General features: G+C 35.6%; 2 protein-coding genes across 2 annotated transcripts in view; one reads left to right on the top strand and one right to left on the bottom strand.

Annotated features, from left to right (window-relative positions):
- The first annotated feature begins 336 nt into the window (after positions 1-336).
- On the top strand, positions 337-1332 carry LOC138309661 (cannabinoid receptor type 1A-like). The gene has a single exon (XM_069250876.1). The coding sequence runs from the start codon at positions 337-339 to the stop codon at positions 1330-1332; it is 996 nt and encodes a 331-aa protein (XP_069106977.1).
- A 5701-nt stretch (positions 1333-7033) lies between these two features.
- LOC138309660 (fibropellin-1-like) overlaps positions 7034-27510 on the bottom strand; it is a 73350-nt gene continuing 52873 nt past the window's right edge. The window contains exons 28-39 of the mRNA XM_069250875.1: positions 22267-22351; positions 19691-19798; positions 18924-19037; positions 18391-18510; positions 17954-18064; positions 16523-16633; positions 14477-14587; positions 13976-14067; positions 12410-12536; positions 9652-9812; positions 7472-7553; positions 7034-7038 (exon numbers count right to left, since the gene is read on the bottom strand). Of these exons, the coding sequence (XP_069106976.1) occupies positions 7034-7038; positions 7472-7553; positions 9652-9812; positions 12410-12536; positions 13976-14067; positions 14477-14587; positions 16523-16633; positions 17954-18064; positions 18391-18510; positions 18924-19037; positions 19691-19798; positions 22267-22351 (1227 nt within the window). The remainder of the gene's footprint in view (positions 7039-7471; positions 7554-9651; positions 9813-12409; positions 12537-13975; positions 14068-14476; positions 14588-16522; positions 16634-17953; positions 18065-18390; positions 18511-18923; positions 19038-19690; positions 19799-22266; positions 22352-27510) is intronic.

Below are 27510 nucleotides of genomic sequence, written 5' to 3'. Positions count from 1 at the left end.
AATATATATTTCTTTGAAATTTACGGCACTTGTGTGGAAATAAATTAGTAAGCTAGAAATAATTAAAGAAGGGGTTAATAAATATCACGTAAGATTGATACACACATACTAGTAACAATATAGGCCTAGTCTAGATCTACTATAGAGACATAGAAAGTGTAACCAATAGAAAAGTCCTTGTTTCATGGTAAATAACTGTTATATTCAACCTCGTGAGGAGAAAAGCTTCGCACTCGTGAAATATATTACTGTTTCGACGTCATTGAATGAAATATAATGGTTATATATCAAGGAACATACTCTATGAATCGCTTTATATCTTATTGTGTTCAACAGATGGCGTCGCAATGCAACGTGTCCGCCAATTCTAGCGACTACGTCGACACAGATACAGCCCCTACCTGGGTCAGCCTTTGTGTTACAGTATCGGGAGGAATCACGATATTGGTCAACATACCAGCGGTTATTGCAATGATCATCACAAAATTTCGACAACCTAAAGTCCGTATGATACAACTCATTATATTAGGAGTTACAGATATGCTTGCCGGCATGTCGTTGTTTCCAATTTTAAAAACGTTCATTAACCCGACCAGTAACGTTAGTTATTGGTCTTGTTTTTCGCGGATGTTCTTTTTCGGAATAACTTACTACAATTCGATAGGCCAGTTGTGCGTCATTTGTATCGATCGATACTTCCTGCTATCCAGACCATCCTGGAGGTATACGACTAATTATGAAAGAAGATATATCAAAATGTTCAGCGTTATGTTCATTATAACAATTGTAGCTATTTGCTTGCCATTTTTCATCCTCGGGCATCACCGAAACGTCACAATGGTATGTAAATTAGAAAATCTATTCTGCGAGGATCTGCCGCAGTTTAGTGCCGTGATTGGTGGAGTCGCTATCTTCATACAGATTTGCATCATTATATGTTGCATATCTATGATTGTTGTTCTTCAAAAACATCGCCGCAAATGTCGACAGATTGCCCCTCTAGTGGTCTCTGGAAATTCAACTGCAGCCAACCAAAGTAATCCTGAGCAGGAACGCCAATACATTAAAATGGCTAAAGAAACTAAAAGTACGCTCACAATTATAATCATTATTGCGAATCTGATCATCTGCGTTTCACCAATGAACTTAGGATTTATCATCCACGGTCTGAATTTAGGAAAACAACATGACAGAATAGGCAGGCACCTCTTCATTACTCTAACTTCTTTGAATTCAGCTATTAATCCACTTATCTACTGTTTCAGAACCCCAGAGGTGAAGGCTACTTTACAATCCGGACTTGATAAATTCCGGACAATGTTTCGAATGTAGAAACAATAAAGGCTAATCGGTATCCATTGCCTTAAGGTAGCTCCATATTTTTGGAAAAACTCATGTCATTTTTGATCTAACAGCTCTTATTTTCTTACATTTTTCACTTGGATTTCAAATCTGTAGAGAAAAATGAGTGTTTTCGAATTATTTTTTGAGATATTTGAGCTTGAAATATACCATCCGTGCATATTTTCTGACAGAAAATAGAAGAATTCATAAAATCATATTTAGAATTTTTTTTTTCTATTTTTTTATTTCTATATTTTTTCTATAATATTATGACGAATGTAGTCTTTATGTTGTTGATGTTTTGTCCTAAATTTCTAACGATAAAAGAATATACAAAACTATTGTATGTTTACAAATGATAACACACCGTGAGTTCCATTTGCGAATTCGTACCAGTTGTACTAACTTAATACGACACAGCCAAATGGAACGCGTTTGTATTTTTCCATGCACCCATATGAAAGATATGCTTCGAATATAGAAGCCAAAAATTTTCGTTGTTAGCAATGAAATATATGAATGTTATACCTAAATCATTTCGATCACAAATGAAAAATCTCGAGTCCACCATCTTGGATCCAAGTGGTACCCATTTGTACCGGTACAGATCTGCTGGTACGGCGCGTTCCATTTGAGATACAGGAGATTCGTATCGATACAACTGGTACTAATCTGTGAATGGAATGCACGGTAATTTTCGCTCTTTCCCAGGATCGTTTTATTTATGTAAGTATCATATGTTGCCATATTTTCGCTCCTAGTTTCACAATATTTGTAAATGATATGCCAAGGAAACATATTTTGTTCAAATATCATATAAAAACATGATGTCCTCGATCAAATTTTCCCAATGTTGTACGCTTCAAATTTGTAACTCACACCCCTGCCCTCATTTCATCCAGTGCTAAGATGGGTCAAAATCATGCCGCAAAAATCATTTCATATGTTTTTGTGATATTATATCTGGTTTATGTCTGTTTATTTTATGATTTTCTTCAAATGTTATGTATAAGGAAATCTGTATGCATTTTTTCGGAATTTCGGTCCGGACGGGTCCCCTTTTATAATTTATTGCAACAAACGTTACTTCCGGTATTTGAAAATCCATTCTCACTAACTACAGGGACCACAAACACCTCAGAGATATCATCTAATTTTCGCTTCATTGATTTTATTTGATTTCTTGGATGATTTTAAACATTTAATATTATGTGTTGAAAATATTTACATATTGAAAAAAATATCCAAGTTGAATGTGGAAACGAATCGGACACCATTCTGGATTTCAAAACAACCACCGCAGTTTCCGGTTTAGCATCATATAATTTAGCGCGGTTTTCAAAAGTATGGAACTACCTTAACAAACTGACACATTTACCAATGATGATATCCATGGGTCGGATTAGCTTTTGAAAGGTGGTGTTCAAACAATTGTTCAAATTCCATAGAAACTGCCCACAGTCCAATTTTGTTTAAACTCGATTAATGTGGCATTTTACCCTCACCATCATAAATAATATGACTGTCTTATGTGGATATGACGGATATGGATATTATACTTAAGGGTCCCAACATATTGTAAATCCCGAGTCTTTTACAAAGTTTTGTGGTCCCGAGGGTAGAATATCCCTTTCCTTCATATCCACCTATATATGAAAGAGCATTTTGCTCCTATACCTCTACATTATTTTTTTTTTTACATTTTAACAATTATGATATCCCGCCATTTTGAATAAATGTTCTTTATACACGAAAATTGTGTGATATTTAAAACATAATACCTTTAATTTTATTTGTTGTTGTAACACCACGTACGTTCGGAAAGCAACGTTATTTTTTACCGAGAAAATAATATTTTTTGACGAAGTGATGTCACGAGGCTGTATTGCATGGATAACCAAAAAATACAGTCTCAGTCGACATGAGTTTACTGTATTGGATAACCAAGTACCACACCCGTAGGTATGAGTGAAAAACATTACTGGCCGGCGACATAGTATCGTGAACAAATGGAGCTTTTCACTAATATTTTTATCTTATCGTCATAGAAGTTACGATTATTGCCGAATGGATGTCTGAAAGTTCGTAACCCGTTTTCGGAAGAGTTCGGACTGACGTTACGTAGTTACGGTAGTCATTTTACTACATTTTACTGAATATATTGTCATGATTGTTTTTCAAAAAAGGGATGTTATGGAATAAATTAAATTCAGCATTGATGTAAATATAACAATTTGACTTTTTCCTCATGTAACTTACCTATGCTGTACTTGGTTCTCTGACAAACGAACAGGTTGACAATAGAACAACTATACGTACCCGGCCTCGTAAACCTTACGTGCTACAACCATTTTTAGTCAAAAAGTCTTTTGAGCTACAATATTGCAGCTAGGTTGACAAGTACATTGTACTTAATAACAACTCGTACCACTCGTTTTTATGGTACATATGTACAACTGAATCGAGGTATAGTGATAATTCAATTCATAATAAAAGTATAGCATCTAAAACTGACAGTATTATGATCGGTAATTAAGAATTACTTCCCTTCGTTTCACTCCGTCGGTATCGGTACTGACAGTTGAAACCTTATAACTGTTATAATAGTAAAAAAATAAATAATGTTCACTTAAGATACGCTGTAATACAAATGTTTAGTACAAATATCTGTAAAATGCTTGTCTTGAAAAAAAGTTCATGCATCTAGCTCAACTTTACCAAAACAAGTATATATAATAAATGGTATTCCCACACCTTATGTACTGCCATGCAGCAGTAAGTTAATATGAAAAAAAATGTGTAGATCATTGTAAAATATTATCTCTGTGTATTTCATAAATGTATATCTAAATAAATTGTATTGTGACATTAACGAATGATTTCATTTCTTTATGTGATATTATTGTTTTTTACCAAATACATCAGACAATGGTTAAATTCCATTTATAGATATATGAAAATACCATTACTGACGGTTGCAATTTAACACGCAAGTAATTTACTTTTGAAGCATAGCCCAGTGAAAAGATGCATGAAAGAATACACTGGCAATATAGTTATTTTCTTATAAAAGGCAGGTATAAAGTGTAGGCGTATTACTGTATGTAGGCTGATTACTTTTTACTTATTAGCTGAAATAACGGGTGAATGCAGAACAATCGCTTTTATTAGTTTAACGTCCAATCAACAGCCAGGGTCATGTAAGGACGTATCAGGTTTGTTGATGGAGGAAAGCCTGAATACCCGGAGAAAAACCAACCTTTGCCTACCGCCTTACCGAGTTTCAATCGGAAACATAATTGACAGGTGTAATGATTTCTCATACGGTATGAACACCCTTGTACGAAGTGACTTGATACATGTCCTTTTTGATTTTGTGCATCATTTATTACATTTTCAGAGAAATTTACAGGCTTTTACAGTGAAAATATATGATATTTTTCACCTGAGTAAAAATATCATTTTCAATTTTTCCACTTACTATTGACCAGTCAGAAAACAGCATTTACAGTGAAAATATCGGGTGTTTTTTTTTTGGGGGGGGGATATCTTTTTTTTAAATATCAAACCAAAAACATCGTTTTTTCATCGTGTATCTGCTTTAATATTTTTTTTATATTTGTAATTGTTTGAGCATTAATGTGTTACATGTTGACTAATGGGTTAAGTAGGCCTAGTAAAGACATACATTTGTAGTATAGAGACGTAAAAAGGAAACGTCGGTGATGATATTGCCAAAACTCTTCTCCAATTTTCTCTCATTATACGTCTGCCATGACCTTGTTATGAGGATGAACAAGATACTGTAGACCAATTTATTTTACATATGACCAGAAGAATGGTGCGCTCAACCTTCAAATCTCTATATTGAATCTAGAAACATATAGATACATGTATGTATATCTAATTATTTAGCATTAATGCCACTATTTTTTTCTTTATTTCATTAAGGTATGAAAGACAAACGCGGGTTTTCACAAAAGTTTTCAGACAAAATTGATTTCGTAAACCGATGAAATAAAAAAAAATTAGTGACACCAATGTTTATAATGAATTTTGCAGACTAATTTTGCAGATAATTGATATAATACAAAATTCTCCCATTACTTACTAATTTAATATTTACACCCAAATCCTTGTATTTTGTTCGAGCACTTGTCACGGGAGTCTAGTATGTATAAAATGTATATAGTTTTGCATGGTTATCACCTAAATATCGTGACTTCCATTTAACCATTTGTATATACGTTAAAAGTTACCAAAGAAGTAAAATGGTTACTACATTGTAACAATTTCCCGTCAGCTTCTGGGGGGCTTCGCCCCCATACCCCCTACCGGGGCTTTGCCCCTGGACCCTGAGCAAGGGGCTATCGCCCCCAGCACCCCCAGGCATGCAGGCCTATCCAGACCTAGCTACGCCGCTGGCCTGAATACCCGGAGAAAAACCAACCTTTGCCTACCGCCTTACCGAGTTTCAATCGGAAACATAATTGACAGGTGTAATGATTTCTCATACGGTATGAACACCCTTGTACGAAGTGACTTGATACATGTCCTTTTTGATTTTGTGCATCATTTATTACATTTTCAGAGAAATTTACAGGCTTTTACAGTGAAAATATATGATATTTTTCACCTGAGTGAAAATATCATTTTCAATTTTTCCACTTACTATTGACCAGTCAGAAAACAGCATTTACAGTGAAAATATCGGGTGTTTTTTTTTTGGGGGGGGGATATCTTTTTTTTAAATATCAAACCAAAAACATCGTTTTTTCATCGTGTATCTGCTTTAATATTTTTTTTATATTTGTAATTGTTTGAGCATTAATGTGTTACATGTTGACTAATGGGTTAAGTAGGCCTAGTAAAGACATACATTTGTAGTATAGAGACGTAAAAAGGAAACGTCGGTGATGATATTGCCAAAACTCTTCTCCAATTTTCTCTCATTATACGTCTGCCATGACCTTGTTATGAGGATGAACAAGATACTGTAGACCAATTTATTTTACATATGACCAGAAGAATGGTGCGCTCAACCTTCAAATCTCTATATTGAATCTAGAAACATATAGATACATGTATGTATATCTAATTATTTAGCATTAATGCCACTATTTTTTTCTTTATTTCATTAAGGTATGAAAGACAAACGCGGGTTTTCACAAAAGTTTTCAGACAAAATTGATTTCGTAAACCGATGAAATAAAAAAAAATTAGTGACACCAATGTTTATAATGAATTTTGCAGACTAATTGATATAATAGAAAAGTAAAAACTAATGATTCTAATGATTTTTCAAATGATTTTTTTCAAGATTGATTCGCAACGTCGACGTCACTATTGTGACGTAACAATAACGTTGAGATTTCGCGCCACTATCGGATTTGGTGGATGCCTTCGACAGGGATATTGCCTTTGTCTTCCTGATCGTTTCTTTAATCTCTCACACATGGGTTACATTATGATATCAAAACATCATTTTTAAAAGTTGTTATGAAAACAAAAATAACAAAGGCGTTATTTGATGCGCAAGATTTATAGATACATTAACATGTAAGATAATGGAATCTGATTAAATAAAATAGAAAATCTTATTGATATGGAAATTACAAAAAGAAGAATATACACGAAAATAATGATTATAATTTTCTTCGGGTTGTAAGGTGTTTGTACGATAGGATGTTCAGTCTGAAACAAAACAAAACTTAGTTACACAAACATAGATCATCATGACAATTATTACAGTAAACGCAACTAAACTAGTACAAGAATGTTCATCGGCTTACAATTATACTATAACAACCCCCCAAAAAAAAAGAAAAAATGACGTCGTCATTAGTAACGTCGCTTAAATATATGCCGGGTACATACTAATCTGTCAGACATTATTTTTATTTTTATGTCATATCTGTATGAAACTACATTCCTGTAATTACGTTGAAACTACAAATGTTTCTTTTTATGACCTATATATATGAAACTGCATTCGTGTAATTACGTTGAAACTGCAAATGTTTCTTTTTGTGACATATATATATTGAACTGTATTCTTATAATTACTCATGTCTGGTGGATGCGATATCAAATCATTCGTTAAAATATTTGCCCTTGTTCTACTTACTACATGGGCCGTTTACAAGTTTGACATCGTCAATGGCAATATCACCTTGCCACGAGTTACCTCTCCATCCGACAATATAGAACTACAATAACAAAAGTGCGAAAAAAATAATACTATGTATGATACATTGTACAAAGAATTTTGGTAAAGATAAGCACAGCATATGATATCTTCCATAAAGCGCGCTAGCGCTTGATTGTTGGATTTGCCTCTGTCCAGTTGGCATTCACATTGGCTATGAATGCCAACTGAAAGACTAGCGCTTCATGGAATTGGCCTCTGACCAGTAGGCATTCATATTGGATATGAATGCTAACTGAAAGACATTCAATGCTTAAATTTATATTTGGTTACAATTTTAACATACCAAGGGATTTTGCATCTATAATGAATAAGTAATTCGTTATTTTCAAGGATGGAACAGCCATTTCAACAGCCGTTTTCCGTGCTTGGTAAGGTTACATAGTAGGACTGAAGTGAAAAATGTAAATATAATTGTTTGTTTGACGTTTCGATGACTTTAATACGTGTACCCGGCTAAGTTTATCAAGCAAATGACAAGGGAGAAAATTACATCAAAAGCGTAATAGTGTTAAAGTTGAAATAAAAGTCTAAGATCGATGTTCAATGTTGATTTCGGCACTGTTGCATATACAACACGATTTTATGGTATTGTAATGGGCTGATATGACACATTCTAAAACGAAAATGTTTAGAAACAAGTCTTGAATGTTTTTAATGAAAATAAACTTATGTATATTTTGCATATTATGCCACTGGATGTCCGTGGATACTTTAATTCTATTTCGGATGCAACCTATTCCATTGCATTACTATGACTACACTACTATTATTGTAGCGTGTACAAATAAATTCGTCGATTTCAGTCTTTCGTGATTTAATTTAAATCAAACGAAATATTTTACAAATCGATAATTTTAAGTCATCTGTATAAAATATCCCTAATTTCATTTAATTGAAAAAGAAAAAGAATGATCGATGACAATAATAGTCTTCAGCAAGACAATAGATATAGGAAAGAAAACCGTCTGATAATGTATTTAATCTAAACAATGCGAACAAATATTCATAACCCTCCTGAAAATTTCTCGATAAATACTTAATATATACAATAAGGAATTCGTACTATCAGCTATACACATATACGCATACAGCACGTATTTACACTGGAGCGACCGTTATTTATAAAACATTCAATTTGTTTTCAAAGAAGTCTATCCATATTTATTTCACCGTAAGATATATTTCGTTTTTCTTTACCTTAAAATGATTTCACATTAGAATAATATCGTATAAACTCATATACTCTGCATTTTGCGATCCAAACTATGTTGACGTAAAGGTATGTTTGAAACAAAAATGAAATGATAAAAGCTTTACGCTTAGGTTATGTTAAATATTGTGCTTCTCTGCTCTTCAGATCTTTCGCTATTAATCGTTCGCTGTACAATGAATTTTGATCATATACACGACAGTCGTGCAATGATCTCACGATTTCAGATGAACAGGTAACCTATCAGAAATCATACCATTATAAAAAAATTGATATTCTAAAAATGATTCTTGTTCTATCATACAAATCACGGTTGTATATGCTTTGTTTCCCATAGAAGAAAAAAGTTAAAATATGAAATACTTTTAGAATAATAGTAGCTTAGCTGCTGTGTGGATACATATCCGTATACGTATATCGCTTTTTGCAAGTATCCATAAAAATAGATATATTATTATGTCTTATTTTTGATCCACGTTAACAACTCCAAATCAAGGCTGCAAAAGATTCATCTATGTTTGTGTATCGCAAATGACAAACCTATTACAAATCGAGTCACTTATATATATCATAATGTATATGAATGTACCCCAATCGACCATATTAGAAGAGATCTACTTTAATTATTCGAAATCGAGACACTAAAATATACCGTATGTATATCGTAACGTATATAATGTATCGCAATCGACCTTATTAGACAAAGTTATTTACCCTTACAGATAAGTAATGATTGCGACGTCATGAGTTTGATAGCGTAACGTCATGCTTTTCATAGAAAATGACGAATGTTTTGCTCACAAAATAATGACATCTTAATAGATACCTATCTGCAAGGTACATTGTTATATGCAAAGACGGAAAATCATATGATAATGTATATTACCGTATCGTAACTGGAGTCGATGGTAACAGAAGCACTTTGCCACTCTACACCGTAGTTTAAGGTATAGTCACCCCACAGCAGTGCAAAGGAATTACCATAAACTTGTAGAGCATCCGCCTGTCCAAGTTTGTGGAAGTGAAATCTCAGACATTTATCAAAGCCTAAAATAAGAAGAAAAAATATATTTGTTTTCATACTTAATCCGAATATCTGATTTGCAAATTAATTTTCTTCATATTACTATGAAGAAAACTCCTAGAATGGCGCGAAAACCCGACGTTATCATGCCGTCACAATAGAGATGATGACGTTGCATATTGATTTTTAAACAATAATTCATTAGAAAATCAATGGAGTTGCACGTCTGAACGTGTCTTACGTTATCATGTAGTCTGAAAATTAATTGTAAGCATTGATGTAACCATTTTTTAACTTCATCGGGTTATGACATACTTTTTTTTTTAAACATTGTGAGAATCCGCTACACGGATTCCGCTACACGGATTCAAAATAGTTTGCAAACAAAATTTCTTTCACACCCCAATGTAGTTAAAAAATAGTTACATCAATGTTTTAATGATAATTATAGAAAATAACTAGAGTAGTTTATATGCATATACCTGTCCAAGTTTGTGGTGGTGAAATGTCAGACATTCCTTCAACCGTAGAATTAAAAAAAAGAAAACGAAAAAGAAACGATATATAATTTTTTTTTAAATAACAAGATAAGTTTAGATGTATATATCTATATACCTTCCACGTTTATGGTATTGAAATATCAGACATTTATGCAAGAATAAAACATGAAGACAATGTTATATAAATATAAAAAACAACTAGAGTAGTTTAAAGGTAAATACAAGTTTGTGGTAATGGAATGTCAGACATTTCTTAAAGCATACAATTAAAAACGAACTGATACTTATATTAACTATAATTATAAAAATAAGATAAATTTAAATGTACATATGTATATATACGTCCACGTTTGTTTTAATGAAATGTCAGACATTTATGCAAGCCTAAAATTAAAAAAAACCATAATTATATATAATTATAAAGATAAAATTAGTTTACAGAAGGGGGATATTTTGCATGAAAATACAATAGGGTCAGCTGCATACTGTATCTTGTTCAAATTTTTCGATTTTTTTCTGCGCTCATGGTAATTTCAGAGGTCAAAGGTCAAAGGATGAAAATTCACATTTTCATTGCTTAAGTCTTAACTAATTAATTATTAGCATAGAGGTAACTTTTTTTTGCAGATTTTGCCTGTAAATATTGTGAGGTTTATTTCAGAAAACTGATGAAAAGTTCAACAAGTAGGACACTGTGACCTAGCATTTATTCTATTTTAGCTTTGAAAACTTTGGTTTTTTTACTGAGAACTAGGATTTGATAGCTTGAAATTGATGTTTTGTAATGTATAAGGATCTTGACATGACCTGCTTCAGATGATTACATCCTAGGGTCATATTGATTAGGTCACGTGTATAAATTAGGTCATATTCAATGAATGGTATCATCTGTCCACTAAGAATATGCTGTTTTCCTATGTTTAAAGTCGGATTTAAATTATTTAGACTTGTGTTATGAGCTTAATTTCAAGCAACGCCGTATAAGGATTAAAAACACTAAATTTACACTATATAGTTTCTGTGTTTTAAGCCATTTGAATTATTTCCACAGCATTTTTTTAATGGATTGCTGAAGAAAATATAGCATGCCAATATTTTCGCACAGTTACCCAATTAACTTGAAAGCATTAATGGCTATATAACATACACTAAGCCACTACCCGTGCAGCATGGCAAGGTCTGCTTTGACCTGCAAGGTAAGAGATACAGGTCGTGTGTACACTAATACAACATGTAGGACAGTGTAATTAAATTAAAAAGATATAAATATAATAAACATTGTTCTTAGTGTACTCTTCATTATTCAAACACAGTAAACTTACTTATTTTAGTGGTAGTTTCGTACTTATCTTAGTAATAGTTTCGTACTTATTTTAGTGGTAGTTTCGTACTTATTATAGTTGTAGTTTCATTTTTGCACTTTTCGTGCTGTTTTTTTAAAAACAGATCCATGTATAGAATTACAATGGTATTTCCGGTCTTGATCCACCGAATTGCTTTTATTTAATCTAAGCCTGAGCTAACAAATCTTAAGTTACAGTTGTTTTTTTCTAACATTTGACTGCAATAATTAATATATTTTACAGTTCATAAAAGATGCTCCACCGCTGACAAATAGTATTTTGTCACTATTAAAAACAGGAGCAGACAATTTAGTATTTCTCTTCAGTTACAAAAGTTACTTACTTCACACCATTACCACCACTGAAAAGTTTGAGCTTCTAATTTTACTTCAAGTTAAAAATATAAAACATAATTAATTGCATCCCGAAAAAAATCTGTGGCACTAAATCCTATATGGAATGAAGTATTGATTATGCATGCACAAAAGGCAAAATAAATTATTTATATTATTTCTTGTGTTAATATTACATATATATACACGATTAAACACCAATAATTGTTCAAATGATGTACATCATTTATACTCTGTCGGCGGTGGAGCATCTTCAAATCGTCTGCCCCTGTTTTCCTTAGTGAAAAAACACCATTTGTCAGCGGTGGAGCATCTTTAAATATAAAAGATAATCTCAAACTCACTAATTCTGCCCGCCTTGTCTACTTTGATAAATTTTCTGTAAACCAACTTATGAAAATGAATATATATGATTGACATATACCTGTGGATAAGCCATTCTTTTGTAGTATGGCGTATGTGTTGTCACCTTGACCAGAAACCTCTATATACTTGTAGTTGGAACCAACGTATGCACTATTTGGGCCAGTACCAGTTGAAGGCGTAGAACCCTTGATGTCAACATAAAGAATACGTACAATTAATGAAAAAACTCTGATTCCGTGTTCTAATTCTCAAGTATAGACATGTCAGGACAACGCAATCAAAATCCCAAAACATGATAATAATCACCATTGGCTCATTTGCTAGTATCAAATTACGTGTTAATGCACTTTGCCGACAAATTTTATTTTTAGAAGCACGATTTTAACCGTTAAATGCAGTACTACCTTTCCGAAACAAAAATCAAAAGTTTCTTTAAAGCAATGCTAACATCAGAAAACATATATCGAGTTAAACGAATGCAAGATTATCTGAACAATCTATCTTTATAACACTAAAGATTCATTTCACTATTTTGCCGTTTGGCGTAGTGATAGTAGTGATAGTTAACTAACTTTGCGGTAATTAAGACGACGGCGGGACACATTAGACAACCCGCGTTATAAAAAATTCCATTTTATTTTTTTTAATTAAATTGTTCCGAGGGTAATTAAGTGTAGTATTAACGGTACGCTAATAACTTTTGCGACTCTACATAACTATCAATATCGTTTTACATTGTCATTAAAAAACAAAAATCGTTTCGGAAAGGCATTGGGCATTTAAGATACTAGACGTATCAAGAAAAAGTAACGATAAATCGACCTAATTTACACCTATGCCTCCGAAGTTTCGAACCATGGACCAGTGTATTAGTATGCTTAAAACATTTAACCATAGGGAGCATTTGTATGCTAATACATCGAAACAAAAGAGTAGATCGAGCCAGCGTAAGCATTTGTAAGCTAAATAGATCGAAGTAAAAGGAGCATTGGTAATCGAAATATATCGAGCCAAAGGGAGCATTTGTATTCTGAATAGTTCGAACCAATGTGAGCATTTGTAAGATAGATACATCAAACCAAAAGAGAATTTTTAAGCTAAATAGATCTAGCCAGAGGGAAGATTTGTAATCTAAATACATTGAACCAAAGGGAACATTTACAAACTAAATAGACCCAACCAATGTGAGCATTTGTAAGTTAAATAGATCGAAGCAAAGGGAAAATGTTTATCCTAAATACATCGAACCAAAGTGAGCATTTGTATTCTAAATAGATCGCAGCAAAAGGAACATTTGTAATCGAATAGATCGAAGCAAAGGGAACATTTCTAATCGAAATAGATCGAGCTAATGGAGCATTTGTATGCTAAATAGATCAAACCAAAGTGAGCATTTGTAAGCTGAATAGACCGAAGCAAAATGAGCATTTGTAACCTGAATAGATCGATCGAATTGAGCCTTGGAAATCGAAATAGATCGAACGAAAGTGAGATTTTGTAATCGTGATAGATCGAAAAAGACGTAGCATCTTTTAGCTTAATAGATCGTTAACAGGTAAGTTGTGACTAGAGTACACTCTGTTTACACAGCACTTTGCTTATTTTACGAAAAAAATGTGTATACCGATTGAAGCGTCCAATCAAAATAATCAAAGGTTACATCGGTCAAACCGCAGTCCGATTCCCCATCTTCGAATGAGCAGTACATCAGCTGATCTGAAAACAATACAAGTTTCTGTAGCGACATGTCGTCTGGTAAATATGTTATGTTTTGCTAGTCTGATGGAGAAAACTTCAATTTTACTTCATGTATTTTTTCTTTTTGAACTACAACGGGTATCCAAAGTAATTTTATGTTATCCTACGGTATCTAAGGGGAATGATATATCAGACTTATACTAGGGTAGGGAAAAGACGCGCTAGATAAGGGCGTGACGTCATCAAAACATGGCAAAGCCTCATATCTACTTCTGATCATTTTCCCCTTTTTATAGATAACGACCACTTTTTGTAATTCTTGAAATGATGTATTTGAATACTTTTCCTCAATGATTTGTCCATCGTACTAAATAATGAGATGGTTCTTTTTGTTAATGTGCTAAAGATAGAAAAGAAATATACAAACCAGAGACATCACAGTCATCTCCTGAAAATCCGGAAGCACAATTACATGTATATGAAGACCCGGATCCTGTGCACGTGCCGCTGTTCTGACAAGGGTTAGGAACGCAAGGATCTGGAATAGTATTGGATATTACGAAAAAAAAATTGTTTGAAAATAACAAAGATATATAATGAGTTTTTCATACTAAATATGGTTTTTTGCTTGGCCTATTATTTTTTCATACCGCTATGAAATCAAAATAATATATCTATATTATATCTATAATATGAAATATATAAAACCTTATCTTAATGTGTTGTCACAAAATAATTATTGACTTTGTGTATTGATTTGAAAAAAACTCCTTTTGAAAATAAATGGAATCGTACGTGTAAACGAATCATATATCATGAAGCATTCTCGAAAATTCATTATAAGCATGGATGTAACTTTTTTTTAATTTCATCGGGGTATGGAAGAAATTTTGTTTGCAAAACTGTGTGAATCGGTGTATAAAGAATGTATTATTTCAATGCCGGGACTTTGTTTGAATCTTCAATCCATCAAGGGTTTCAAGTTTCAAGACACATTTCATTATGATATTCGATGTACCCCATGACAAAAGTGGGTTCACGTAACAGTTATGAAGTTCCAATGCCTTATATTATGGGGATTGGTCTTAGACAAGCTTTTCATAAGCTAAGATCAAAGTATATTTCATGGAAAATGACAGTTAAAGCGGTATTAATACAAAAACAACATTAATTTCCTTTGAAAAGGATACATGGGATAATTAATTAAATATTATAGAAAGACAATGTGGACAATTTTATATATTGACGTTAAGTTTGGTTAAACGCTTTCAATAAATAGAATTGTGGAAATTTAAAAAGACAATGAAGCTCAGACGGATTACGTCAACCACCAAAGACTGGACTATTTCCGACAATGGAAAGAGGTTTTTTTCTTTAGCTTTGAACAATAAAAATACAAGGTGGTTGCCTGTCTGTTGACTGATCAGTCCCAAAATCTAATATGCACAACAAGAGCACTTGAGCATTCAGAAAATAGAGATTAAAACTTCAACCATCGAAATCCAAGATAGCTAGTTGCCCGTCGGCCATCCTGTTAATATAATATAAACTTTATTTATTTAACATCGATTGCGAAACAAGTTATACATCTCATGCAAATCACTTCCGATGGCCCGGATGTAGCGCGCGAGGGGTCTTAGTGTGGGATGAAACCAAAGTGCCCGGAGGAAATCCACGTGATTTGGTAGGTGACCCTTGACCTTTTTACGTCCGTGCCGGGGATAAAAACCCCGGGCTAGGTGAAAAACGAGCTGCTAAATCACTACACCAACCGATCACCATCTTGTTGCATAAATGCACATGTTTATATAAAATTTATATGGAAAATAACAGAATGGAAATGTTTTACAATAGGTTGCTGTAGTTGCAAACTGTTTTGTCAACGCAAACTCATTTAACGATTGTAGAGGTAAAGCCTTGCAGGCAGTTTTTTAACTAGGTTATCCGCATTATGTGCACAAGGTCACGTCAATACTAACCCATAAACGGAGTGTAAATTTCTAATGATTTGTAGTGTAGGAGACAGAGCTTATGGGAGCTATTTTCTATAATACCAAGTTTAATGTTTGAAATATAGGTCACAGTGTTCTGATCTGATAAGTGTCATACTGCCTTAAATAGGTACAAAGGAAGTATAAAGTAGTAGAGGAGGAGCCAGTATGTGGACATGATTACGTCGTGCGGATAGAATAAAGGACGAACAAGTGACGGACATTGCTACATTCCCAATCATGTCCACTCCTAGATCATTATAAGAGCATCAAATTCCCTAAAGAAATGGAACTATCAGTGAATTATCCAGCCAGTGTTCACATTTTCACTCACTATCATAAACGTGGATTTTCGGTGTACATTTCTCCCTGCTTCTATATGAACGATTTTGTCGCTTTATTGAAAACAATTTGACGGTGAATATCATTATAGCAATAGTAAACGATATGTTTTTGCGGGTAAAAATATAAATATTACAAACCATCTACTTCACAGTCGGTTCCCGAAAATCCAGATGTACAACTGCATGTGTATGATGATCCAGACACGGAACAAGCTCCATTGTTTTGACACGGGTTAGGTTGACATGGATCTGAAAATTACAGTAAAACCTGTCTAACAACCACCACCGTATAAAGACCAGCACCTGCTTAATAAGACCACTTATTAGCATCCCAAATGACGAATGGCAACGCAATCTAACATGTATATAAAAACATCTGTCGTTAAGGACCGTTTTATTCTGTTCTTTGGCTGGTATCGATAGACAAGCTTGACTGTATATCAATAAGTCGATTGAACATTTTTACTTTCGACTTATTGTGCTATAATAGAAACGTTCGTTTCCAAGAAGCGTGGAACAAAACAGAACAATACGAGACCAAACTATTAACCAAAACAGTTAAACCCGGAAATACAGGGTATCCCATCACTTATGTTATACTTGTCAAGTTTAATAATTTGATTAAAATCGACGGTAAAATATTCTAATTTCATAAGCAAAATGTCTGCAATCAAACATTTAAATTGTCTTCATAACAGCTTAACAAAAACATTATATACAAAATGTGGTCGAATAGCGTTATCTTTGCCATTTGATCTACTACGTATTTAAAATGTATTCTTATTTTTTATGTCCAATTGATGAAATGGACAATATTTTCTGGTGTTTGTATAACCTTCTGTAATTAGGCTAATACCCACAGAGAAAGAATTTCATTTGAAGAAAACTGGGACATACGTTATGGATTTTTTTACAATCAATTTTGCGTTCCAATGTTTTTAAAATGGTGACGTTATTATGAAGTCAATACTGTTTAACAGAAGCAAATTATTCCTTAATAATATGTATGCGATAAAACGTTTGATCGCATGCCTTCATATACCATAAGAATATTTTGTGTTGCTCATGTATGTCAAAATCTGTAATATTCTGAATGTGCAACCTGAATTATGGGGCACCCTATACTTCATCGCTTTTTATCATCTTGAAATCACCTTGAAATAAGAAGCATAAAACCGTTTTCAATAAACAATATATTGGACTTTTCGATTTCAATAAGATGTCATCATTAATCTCACATTGAATTGAGAATTTAAATGTATTTGTCGCGATAGGTTCCTCATAGAACATTTAAGGCCATCTTGTATTATCCCTGTCTCCTTTGAGAACAAAAATTGAAGAAACACAATATTTAAAAACGTTTTGAACTTTACATAGAAATTGTTTTGACTGTCACACTATCTCGTATGATCTTTATTTCATATAAATTAATGACATTAGATTTATACTTCATTGGCTTGTTATTCAGACTTAAACTCCGACGCGTTTAGAGGTGTGTTTTATGATCACAATATATGCGATTCATATTAATAGCTGAACATTTTGAAAGACCGTTTATGTTATACACACCATCAACGTCGCAGTTCGTTCCTATATTTCCAGCAGAACAGGTACATGTATAGGAAGATCCCGAAGTAGTACATGTTCCGCTGTTCTGACATGGATTATTGAAACATGCATCTGGAAGAAAATTATTTTAGCAATTAAAGAACTACAAAATGTAACAACGTCTTCAGAACACATTCAATAGATGTATTATAACTAGCCTGACAATGAAAAATTCTGATTTTATACATCTAACAAAACCAACAGGGAGTTCAAAATCAGCAAGACACACACCAAAGCAGATTGCCACCATTGTCATGGTTGTGAAAGGTTGGTCGTTACATTCGCAAAACTACAGCTGACTTTGCGTTTCGGCTAAATTTGTTTTAAATCGCATTTTCATTGTGACAAACCTTTTAGCATCAGTACCTTTAGTACTTTGATTTATTGTGCACACTTACTGTTGGTGTCGCAGATGTTTCCAGTATAGGCGGGGGGACACTCACACGTAAATGTCGATCCAGATACGCTACATATGCCTCCATGTTGGCATGGCGAGTTGGCGCATGGCCCTGAGACACCTGAGGGAAAAAATGAATTTCAGGTATAAAACGTTAAAACCATGTCGACTTGATGTCTTTATTTTCTCGAAATACCGCGTCGATATTGCATTTTTGAACTCTTTTGACATAGTTCTTTTTATAATTAACATAAAATATTCTTTTTTATATTCGATAAAAAATAATGACCATTGATTCGGCAAATATGATGCTATTCCATCCTCATTCTACAATATTATTCATTTAGCATTGTGGAATATAAAATTTAGTAGCCACACCAGGGTTCGAGCCCAGAACTGCCCAAAAGTTACACTAGCCGGATATTCTACCGATTGAGCTACCTTATCACCAACCGATGATGACCCAAATTCAATCCCGTTACAACTGATTTATCATAGAAAACTGGTGGATTATAAATTACTAGATTCACTCACTATTTTCACACATTAATCCCGAGAATCCAGACGCGCATGCGCAATTAAAGGAGTCAGCAGTTCCAGAGCAAGTTCCGCCATTACGGCACGGGTTTTTGACGCAAACAGGAGTTACTAAAAATAGATATTATAAATTAGGAAATGAAATGAATTGCACTTATGATTAAGTTAAAACATACCTTTAAAAATACAAATATTGGAAAACGCAAACAAAAATCATATTATAATATAAAGCAAATAGTAATATATCTAACCTTTATTTGTTTAATGTTCGTAAGATGCTTTTGTGACTTGAGATAAAACAACATACTTTGCTCCATGTACAAGATACAGTTAGATTCATTCAAGGAAAGAAAGGTAGCATAATCATTCGGATAAGAGACTTCGAAATGAATTCTTAACTTTCTACTTATCTGATTTATTTTTTAATTAGTTTTTAGAGAATTGCATACAACCTAGCAACTAATTGGTGGTATCATCAACATAAAACAACCATCATGATATATAGCTGTAAATATATTTCGTCTATGCATATTACAGTTAGCTCCCTTTTGGGCAGGCAACCATTTGGACATCATTCTTTTCTAAGCGCAATTCGCGTCATTTTCTCCAAAAAGCATGACGTTACGCTCACATAAACATGACGTCACAATCAATACATACCCGCAAGGGCAGATGACTCTGTAATATGCAAATACAGAATAGTTGAAGTACTGTTAATAAATCGTACGCTATTAAAGAATATTTGTGGATATGATATGCCTTACCAGATGAACAGAATGTCCCTGAGTAACCACTGAGGCATGAACAGGTCACCGCACCGTTAGACACAGAACATGTCCCTCCGTTCTGGCATACATTTGGACTACACTCATCTGTAAGGAATAGATGAAAAAATGTAAATCTAGCAGAAGTTTTATTTTAGATCGTTGCCCTATTTGCATTTTTTGCGTGTCTATGAAAGCACCGATTCGTTACATTGCTTACTTCTAAAAGCAATAGCATTTTACTATTCCAAAAAAGATGTTTAAAGTTATCAATACATAGAAAATAATATCATATTCCAAAGAATTATGCAATTGTGTATGAAGTGATAAAATGTTGATTTGCTTTTTATTTCAATGAGATAAATAAATAAATAAGTATGCAAAATAACAATATATTTCTCTTTCGCAGATGGGCTCTCATACCAATTACCATATTTGATTATTTCACTTTTAAATACAGACTTACATCACTTTCACTTTACTACAAACATATTCACCATTTGCACTTGTAAACATGTCAATCATTCTCAAAGTTATTATAAAGTTGATTTAAACTACATGTAGTTTCTATATCAAAGGCTCTTATATACAAACATTTTAAGGGGGACACCATCGTTACATAAATTCTATTATTCATTTAAGGACATTCCGAACAGTGATCGAATGCGCCGTTCGCTCGGACCTTCTCGGGTCAATAAGTGCATTCGGAACTTCACAAGAAAAACGCTATCTTACCTTTTAACATTAAAATCAGTAGCATAGTCGATAAACGGTGTATTTGTCGAGATTGTACATAGTTATGTTTGCCGAAAGCTTGATGCCGGGTAAAAATCAAAGTTTGCAAGGTAGATGTAACGTTATCTTCGACAAACTTGAAAAATGTTGTCAGATCTTTGAATTTGGCCAGACTAATATAACATTAAGCTATGTATCTTTTGTAAATTACATAACTGATGTTGATACGTTCTTGTACTGAATAAAATAAAAAATTTAGCAATGAAGTTATTAGATTAACATTTTCTCTTCATATTCGTTAAATTGTGAATATTTGACATTTGTAAATTGATATACATGTATGTGTTTTAAGAAAGATGCATAATCAAATGAAGTTATACCAATTTTGCCGAGTAATCATCTAGTATAAAACCCGCTACAGAAAAGGAAAGGAAATATCTCCATCGTTCCACTCCTACTTTTCGTTCAATTTGTACAAGTATGTTTTCCTAAATATTGCGTATGTAGATTTCTATATGTATCATGTATAGCGAATAAGATCTTCAATAAGCAGCAATATCTCCGAGAAACAAGACTCTATTTAAACATCATACATGTACGATAAGACATAACTACTGTATTTAGATGATATTTCCGTTTTGAAGAAAATGCTTTGAAGAACTCTGATTGAGTTGATAAAATATTATCTTACTGAAAAGCTCATGTAAGCTATAGCTAGTGTCAACAACAGTATTATGTCTTTGATATAGAAACTAAACATGTATATGTAGACATAGCTGAAAGTTGATCGAGGATTGAGAATAGGAGATTGTTTTCTTAGACGTACAAATGTGCATATATTTATATCTACTTACAGTACAGGTAATCTTGAAGATCCAAAAATCGGTTTTAGTTTACATACTTACATAAGTTTTTAGCCGTTAAGCTATCGGGAAATATTACAGCTTCGATTAAATTTACCCTCTTATCACACTGCCACCGGGGCCATAAATGCACACAATACCGTATTCAGCAAATTCCATTTACCTATTCAAATACTTTGTTCCTTCCGAGTATATATAATAATGTATAAATGCAAATCGCGCTCTCTAGCATATCACAACTGTTATTATTATACCTCACCGATAACATACACTCGCTCATTGGTCGAAAAAGCCACGTGTGTGGGTGACAAAACATCGTGTGTCCCTCTCAACGTCATGTAAAAAAATCATGTTTCCCCCGTGCGGAGCCCCTCATACGTTTAGCAAGAGTTGTCGTTCGTGTTACATATACAGATAACTCGATTACACTCGGTGTAATGTGTATATGATGTAAAATGCTTAATGGAGTTGATTTAGGCTGAAAGATACGGTAGGTGTCACGTATGATTTACGTACACGTACAATTACTCTAACGTTAGCCCAATAGTATTTGAGCAAACAGCTTAAATTCTAGCCATTACGTTAGGCTTGTAATCTGGCGCGAGAAAAACTTTATCTTTTCGCTAAAATGAACGATTTATTGCCCTGACAGTAGGGAGACATGGCGCGTAGTTTCCCCGCCCTCGGGAAATATGACATGTCTTGGGTAAACAAAGCGTCATGTCTCCCTACCGCCAGGTAATGTTTTAAAGGTTTAAACCGTAATTACTTTTGTTTGTTAAAAAAATAATTATGTAATTCTAATTTTATAATGATATTTTAACAAAATTGTAATTATTTTTAATTTGTTATTTATTTGTTTATCTTATTTTTCATTTTTCAAAGACTATCAAAACGTACATGATATTTTGATAGAACATTAACAATTACAAACATTTGTACATATTGATTCTTATGAATAATTTTCACCAAACTTACCACAAGCACCTGGGTAAATTCGTACGCTGTCAAGCGCAACGTAGCCGCTGTTGTCAACAGTTTCTAGTGTAACAATGATAGCAACCTGTAACAAAAAAAAACAAAAAAAAACATCAATTCTATATCTTATATTCTGTCCGCCATTTGAAGTTCGGTACCCATGTAAATTAATGCTACACTGTCAATATGTTTCTCTTTATTCACACATTGCTAAGGTATTTTTCTTTTTCACGTTTTTAACGTAAATTGTATTTCTTTTTTCACGATTTTGACGTATTTCTCTTTTTCACACAATGTTGACGTTTTATCTCTTTTTCACATTTTTTACGTATTTCTCTTTTCCACGTTTTTGACATATTTGCGCATACGTAGTCAATAGGTAGCATTTCAGACACTAAGTTACGCGGAAACAGTATTTCGATTTGTTGAAAATATTGAAAATTGATTAATAAGGAAATAATAACAAATACAAAACAAATCTTACAAAGAGATCAACCTAGCTTACTAATCAATTACTGAAAAGTGATATCGTTAATTGTTTAGTGTCCCGGGGAAAATTGCGATCTTATTCATTGTTTATTAAAAATTTGAGACGATAAATATTCATTTCATAAGTCATTTTCTAACATATTCTTAAAGTTATTTTTTTTCGTAAATATTAAAATTCGCGGAAATTAATTGACCGTGAAAAAAAAACTTTACAGTATATGGTCGAAATAAGTTGATATTTAGGTGGATATACACGTAAATACATGTAATATATATAACATTTAAAAATATGAAAGGTCTAAATTAAAAAGAATATCTGTTTTAAGAAACAAATAATCGCTATGTGTTTGTTACTGAAGTCGATTCAGCAATCGAAAGGACTATATGTACTCTATGGCGATATGACTTTTTGTACACGATACCCACATGACAGTGTGTACACGATACCCACGGGACATTGTGTACACGATACCCACAGGACATTGCGTACACGATACCCAAAGAACAGCGTGTAAACGATACCCACAGAACATTGTGTACACGATACCCACAGGACATTGTGTACACGATACCCACAAGACAGTGTGTACACGATACCCACAGGACAGTGTGTACACGATACCCACAGGACAGTGTGTACACGATATCCACAGGACAGTGTGTACACGATACCCACAGGACATTGTGTACACGATATCCACAGGACAGTAAGTACACGATACCCACAGGACACTGTGTACACGATACCCACAGGACAGTGTGTACACGATATTCACAGGACATTGTGTACACGATACCCAGGGGACATTGTGTACACGATACCCACAGGACATTGTGTACACGATACCCACAGGACAGTGTGTACACGATACCCACAGGACAGTGTGTACACGATACCCACAGGACACTGTGTACACGATACCCACAGGACAGTGTGTACACGATACCCACAGGACATTGTGTACACGATACCCAGGGGACATTGTGTACACGATACCCACAGGACATTGTGTACACGATACCCACAGGACAGTATGTACACGATACCCACAGGACAGTGTGTACACGTTACTCCCAGGACACTGTGTACACGATACCCACAGGACACTGTGTACACGATACCCACAGGACACTGTGTACACGATACCCACAAGACATTGTGTACACGATACCCACAGGACACAGTGTACACGATACCCACAGGACAGTGTGTACACGATATTCACAGGACATTGTGTACACGATACCCACAGGACATTGTGTACACGATACCCACAGGACAATGTGTACACGATACCCACAGGACAGTGTGTACACGATACCCACAGGACAATGTGTACACGATACCCACAGGACAGTGTGTACACGATATCCACAGGACAGTGTGTACACGATACCCACAGGACATTGTGTACACGATATCCACAGGACAGTGTGTACACGATACCCACAGGACACTGTGTACACGATACCCACAGGACAGTGTGTACACGATATTCACAGGACATTGTGTACACGATACCCACAGGACATTGTGTACACGATATCCACAGGACAATGTGTACACGATACCAACAGGACATTGTGTACACGATATCCACAGGACAGTAAGTATACACGATACCCACAGGACATTGTGTACATGATACCCACAGGACATGTGTACACGATACCCACAGGACAGTGTGTACACGATACCCACAGGACAGTGTGTACACGATACCCACAGGACACTGTGTACACGATACCCACAGGACAGTGTGTACACGATACCCACAGGGGACATTGTGTACACGATACCCACAGGACAGTATGTACACGATACCCACAGGACAGTGTGTACACGTTACTCCCAGGACACTGTGTACACGATACCCACAGGACACTGTGTACACGATACCCACAAGACATTGTGAACACGATACCCACAGGACACAGTGTACACGATACCCACAGGACAGTGTGTACACGATATTCACAGGACATTGTGTACACGATACCCAGGGGACATTGTGTACACGATACCGACAGGACATTGTGTACACGATACCCACAGGACAATGTGTACACGATACCCACAGGACAGTGTGTATAGGATATTCACATGACACTGTGTAGACGATACCCACAGGACAGTGTGTACACGATATCCACAGGACAGTGTGTACACGATACCCACAGGACAGTGTGTACACGATACCCACAGGACAATGTGTACACAATACTCACAGGACGGTGTGTACGCGATACCCACAGGACATTGTGTACACGATACCCACAAGACAGTGTGTACACGATACCCACAGGACAGTGTGTACACGATACCACAGACAGTGTGTACACGATACCCACAGACAGTGTGTACACGATACCCACAGGACAGTGTGTACACGATACCCACAGGACAGTGTGTACACGATACTCACAGGACGGTGTGTACACGATATTCACAGGACACAGTGTACACGATACTCACAGGACAATGTGTACACGATATCCACGGACATGGACATGTGTACACGATACCCACAGGACATTGTGTACACGATACCCACAGGACAATGTGTACACGATACCCACAGGACATTGTGTACACGATATCCACAGGACATAGTACACGATACCCACAGGACATTGTGTACACGATACCCACAGGACAGTGTGTACACGATACCCACAGGACAGTGTGTACACGATACCCACAGGACACTGTGTACACGATACCCACAGGACATTGTGTACACGATACCCAGGGGACATTGTGTACACGATACCCACAGGACATTGTGTACACGATACCCACAGGACAGTGTGTACATGTTACCCCCAGGACACTGTGTACACGATACCCACAGGACACTGTGTACACGATACCCACAAGACATTGTGAACACGATACCCACAGGACACAGTGTACACGATACCCACAGGACAGTGTGTACACGATATTCACAGGACAGTGTGTACACGATACCCACAGGGACATTGTGTACACGATACCCACAGGACATTGTGTACACGATACCCACAGGACAATGTGTACACGATACCCACAGGACAGTGTGTACACGATACCCACAGGACAGTGTGTACACGATACCCACAGGACAGTGTGTACACGATATCCACAGGACAGTGTGTACACGATACCCACAGGACAGTGTGTACACGATACCCACAGGACAGTGTGTACACGATACCCACAGGACAGTGTGTACACGATACCCACAGGACATGTTGTGTACACGATACCCACAGGACAATGTTTACAACACGATACCACAGGACCCACAGGACATTGTGTACACGATATCCACAGGACAGTAAGTACACGATACCCACAGGACATTGTGTACATGATACCCACAGGACATTGTGTACACGATACCCACAGGACATGTGTACACGATACCCACAGGACAGTGTGTACACGATATTCACAGGACATTGTGTACACGATACCCAGGGGACATTGTGTACACGATACCCACAGGACATTGTGTACACGATACCCACAGGACAGTATGTACACGATACCCACAGGACAGTGTGTACACGTACACAGACATTTACACGATACCCACGGACACTGTGTACACGATACCCACAGGACACTGTGTACACGATACCCACAGGACATTGTGAACACGATACCCACAGGACACAGTGTACACGATACCCACAGGACAGTGTGTACACGATATTCACAGGACATTGTGTACACGATACCCAGGGGACATTGTGTACACGATACCCACAGGACATTGTGTACACGATACCCACAGGACAATGTGTACACGATACCCACAGGACAGTGTGTACACGATATTCACAGGACACTGTGTACACGATACCCACAGGACAGTGTGTACACGATATCCACAGGACAATGTGTACACGATACCCACAGGACAGTGTGAACACAATACCCACAGGACAATGTGTACACGATACTCACAGGACGGTGTGTACACGATACCCACAGGACACTGTGTACACGATACCCACAGGACAGTGTGTACACGATACCCACAGGACAATGTGTACACGATACCCACAGGACAGTGTGTACACGATACCCACAGGACAATGTGTACACGATACTCACAGGATATTGTGTGCACGATACCCACGGGGCAGTGTGTACACGATACCTACAGGACAGTGTGTACACGATACTCACAGGACAATGTGTACACGATACCCACAGGACATTGTGTACACGATACCCACAGGACAGTGTGTACACGATACCCACAGGACAGTGTGTACACGATACCCACAGGACATTGTGTACACGATACCCACAGGACATTGTGTACACGATACCCACAGGACAGTGTGTACACGATACCCACAGGACATTATGTACACGATACCCACAGGACAGAGTGTACACGATACCCACTTGACAGTGTGAACAAGATACCCTCAGGAAAGTGTGTACACGATACCCACACGACAGCGTGTACACGATACCCTCAGGAAAGTGTTGTACGATACCCACAGGACAGTATGTACACGATACCCACAGGACAGTGTGTACACGATACTTACAGGACTTTGTGTACACGATACCCACAGATCAGTGTGTACACGATACCCACAGGACAGTGTGTACACGATACCCACAGGACAGTGTGTACACGATACCCACAGGACAGTGTGTACACGATACCCACAGGACAGTGTGTACACGATACCCACAGGACAGTGTGTACACGATACCCACAGGACAGTGTGTACACGATACCC

The sequence above is a fragment of the Argopecten irradians genome, chromosome 15 (genome assembly GCF_041381155.1).
Source record: "Argopecten irradians isolate NY chromosome 15, Ai_NY, whole genome shotgun sequence".
Classification (NCBI taxonomy): domain Eukaryota; kingdom Metazoa; phylum Mollusca; class Bivalvia; order Pectinida; family Pectinidae; genus Argopecten; species Argopecten irradians.
This window is presented reverse-complemented; position numbering and strand designations above follow the sequence as displayed.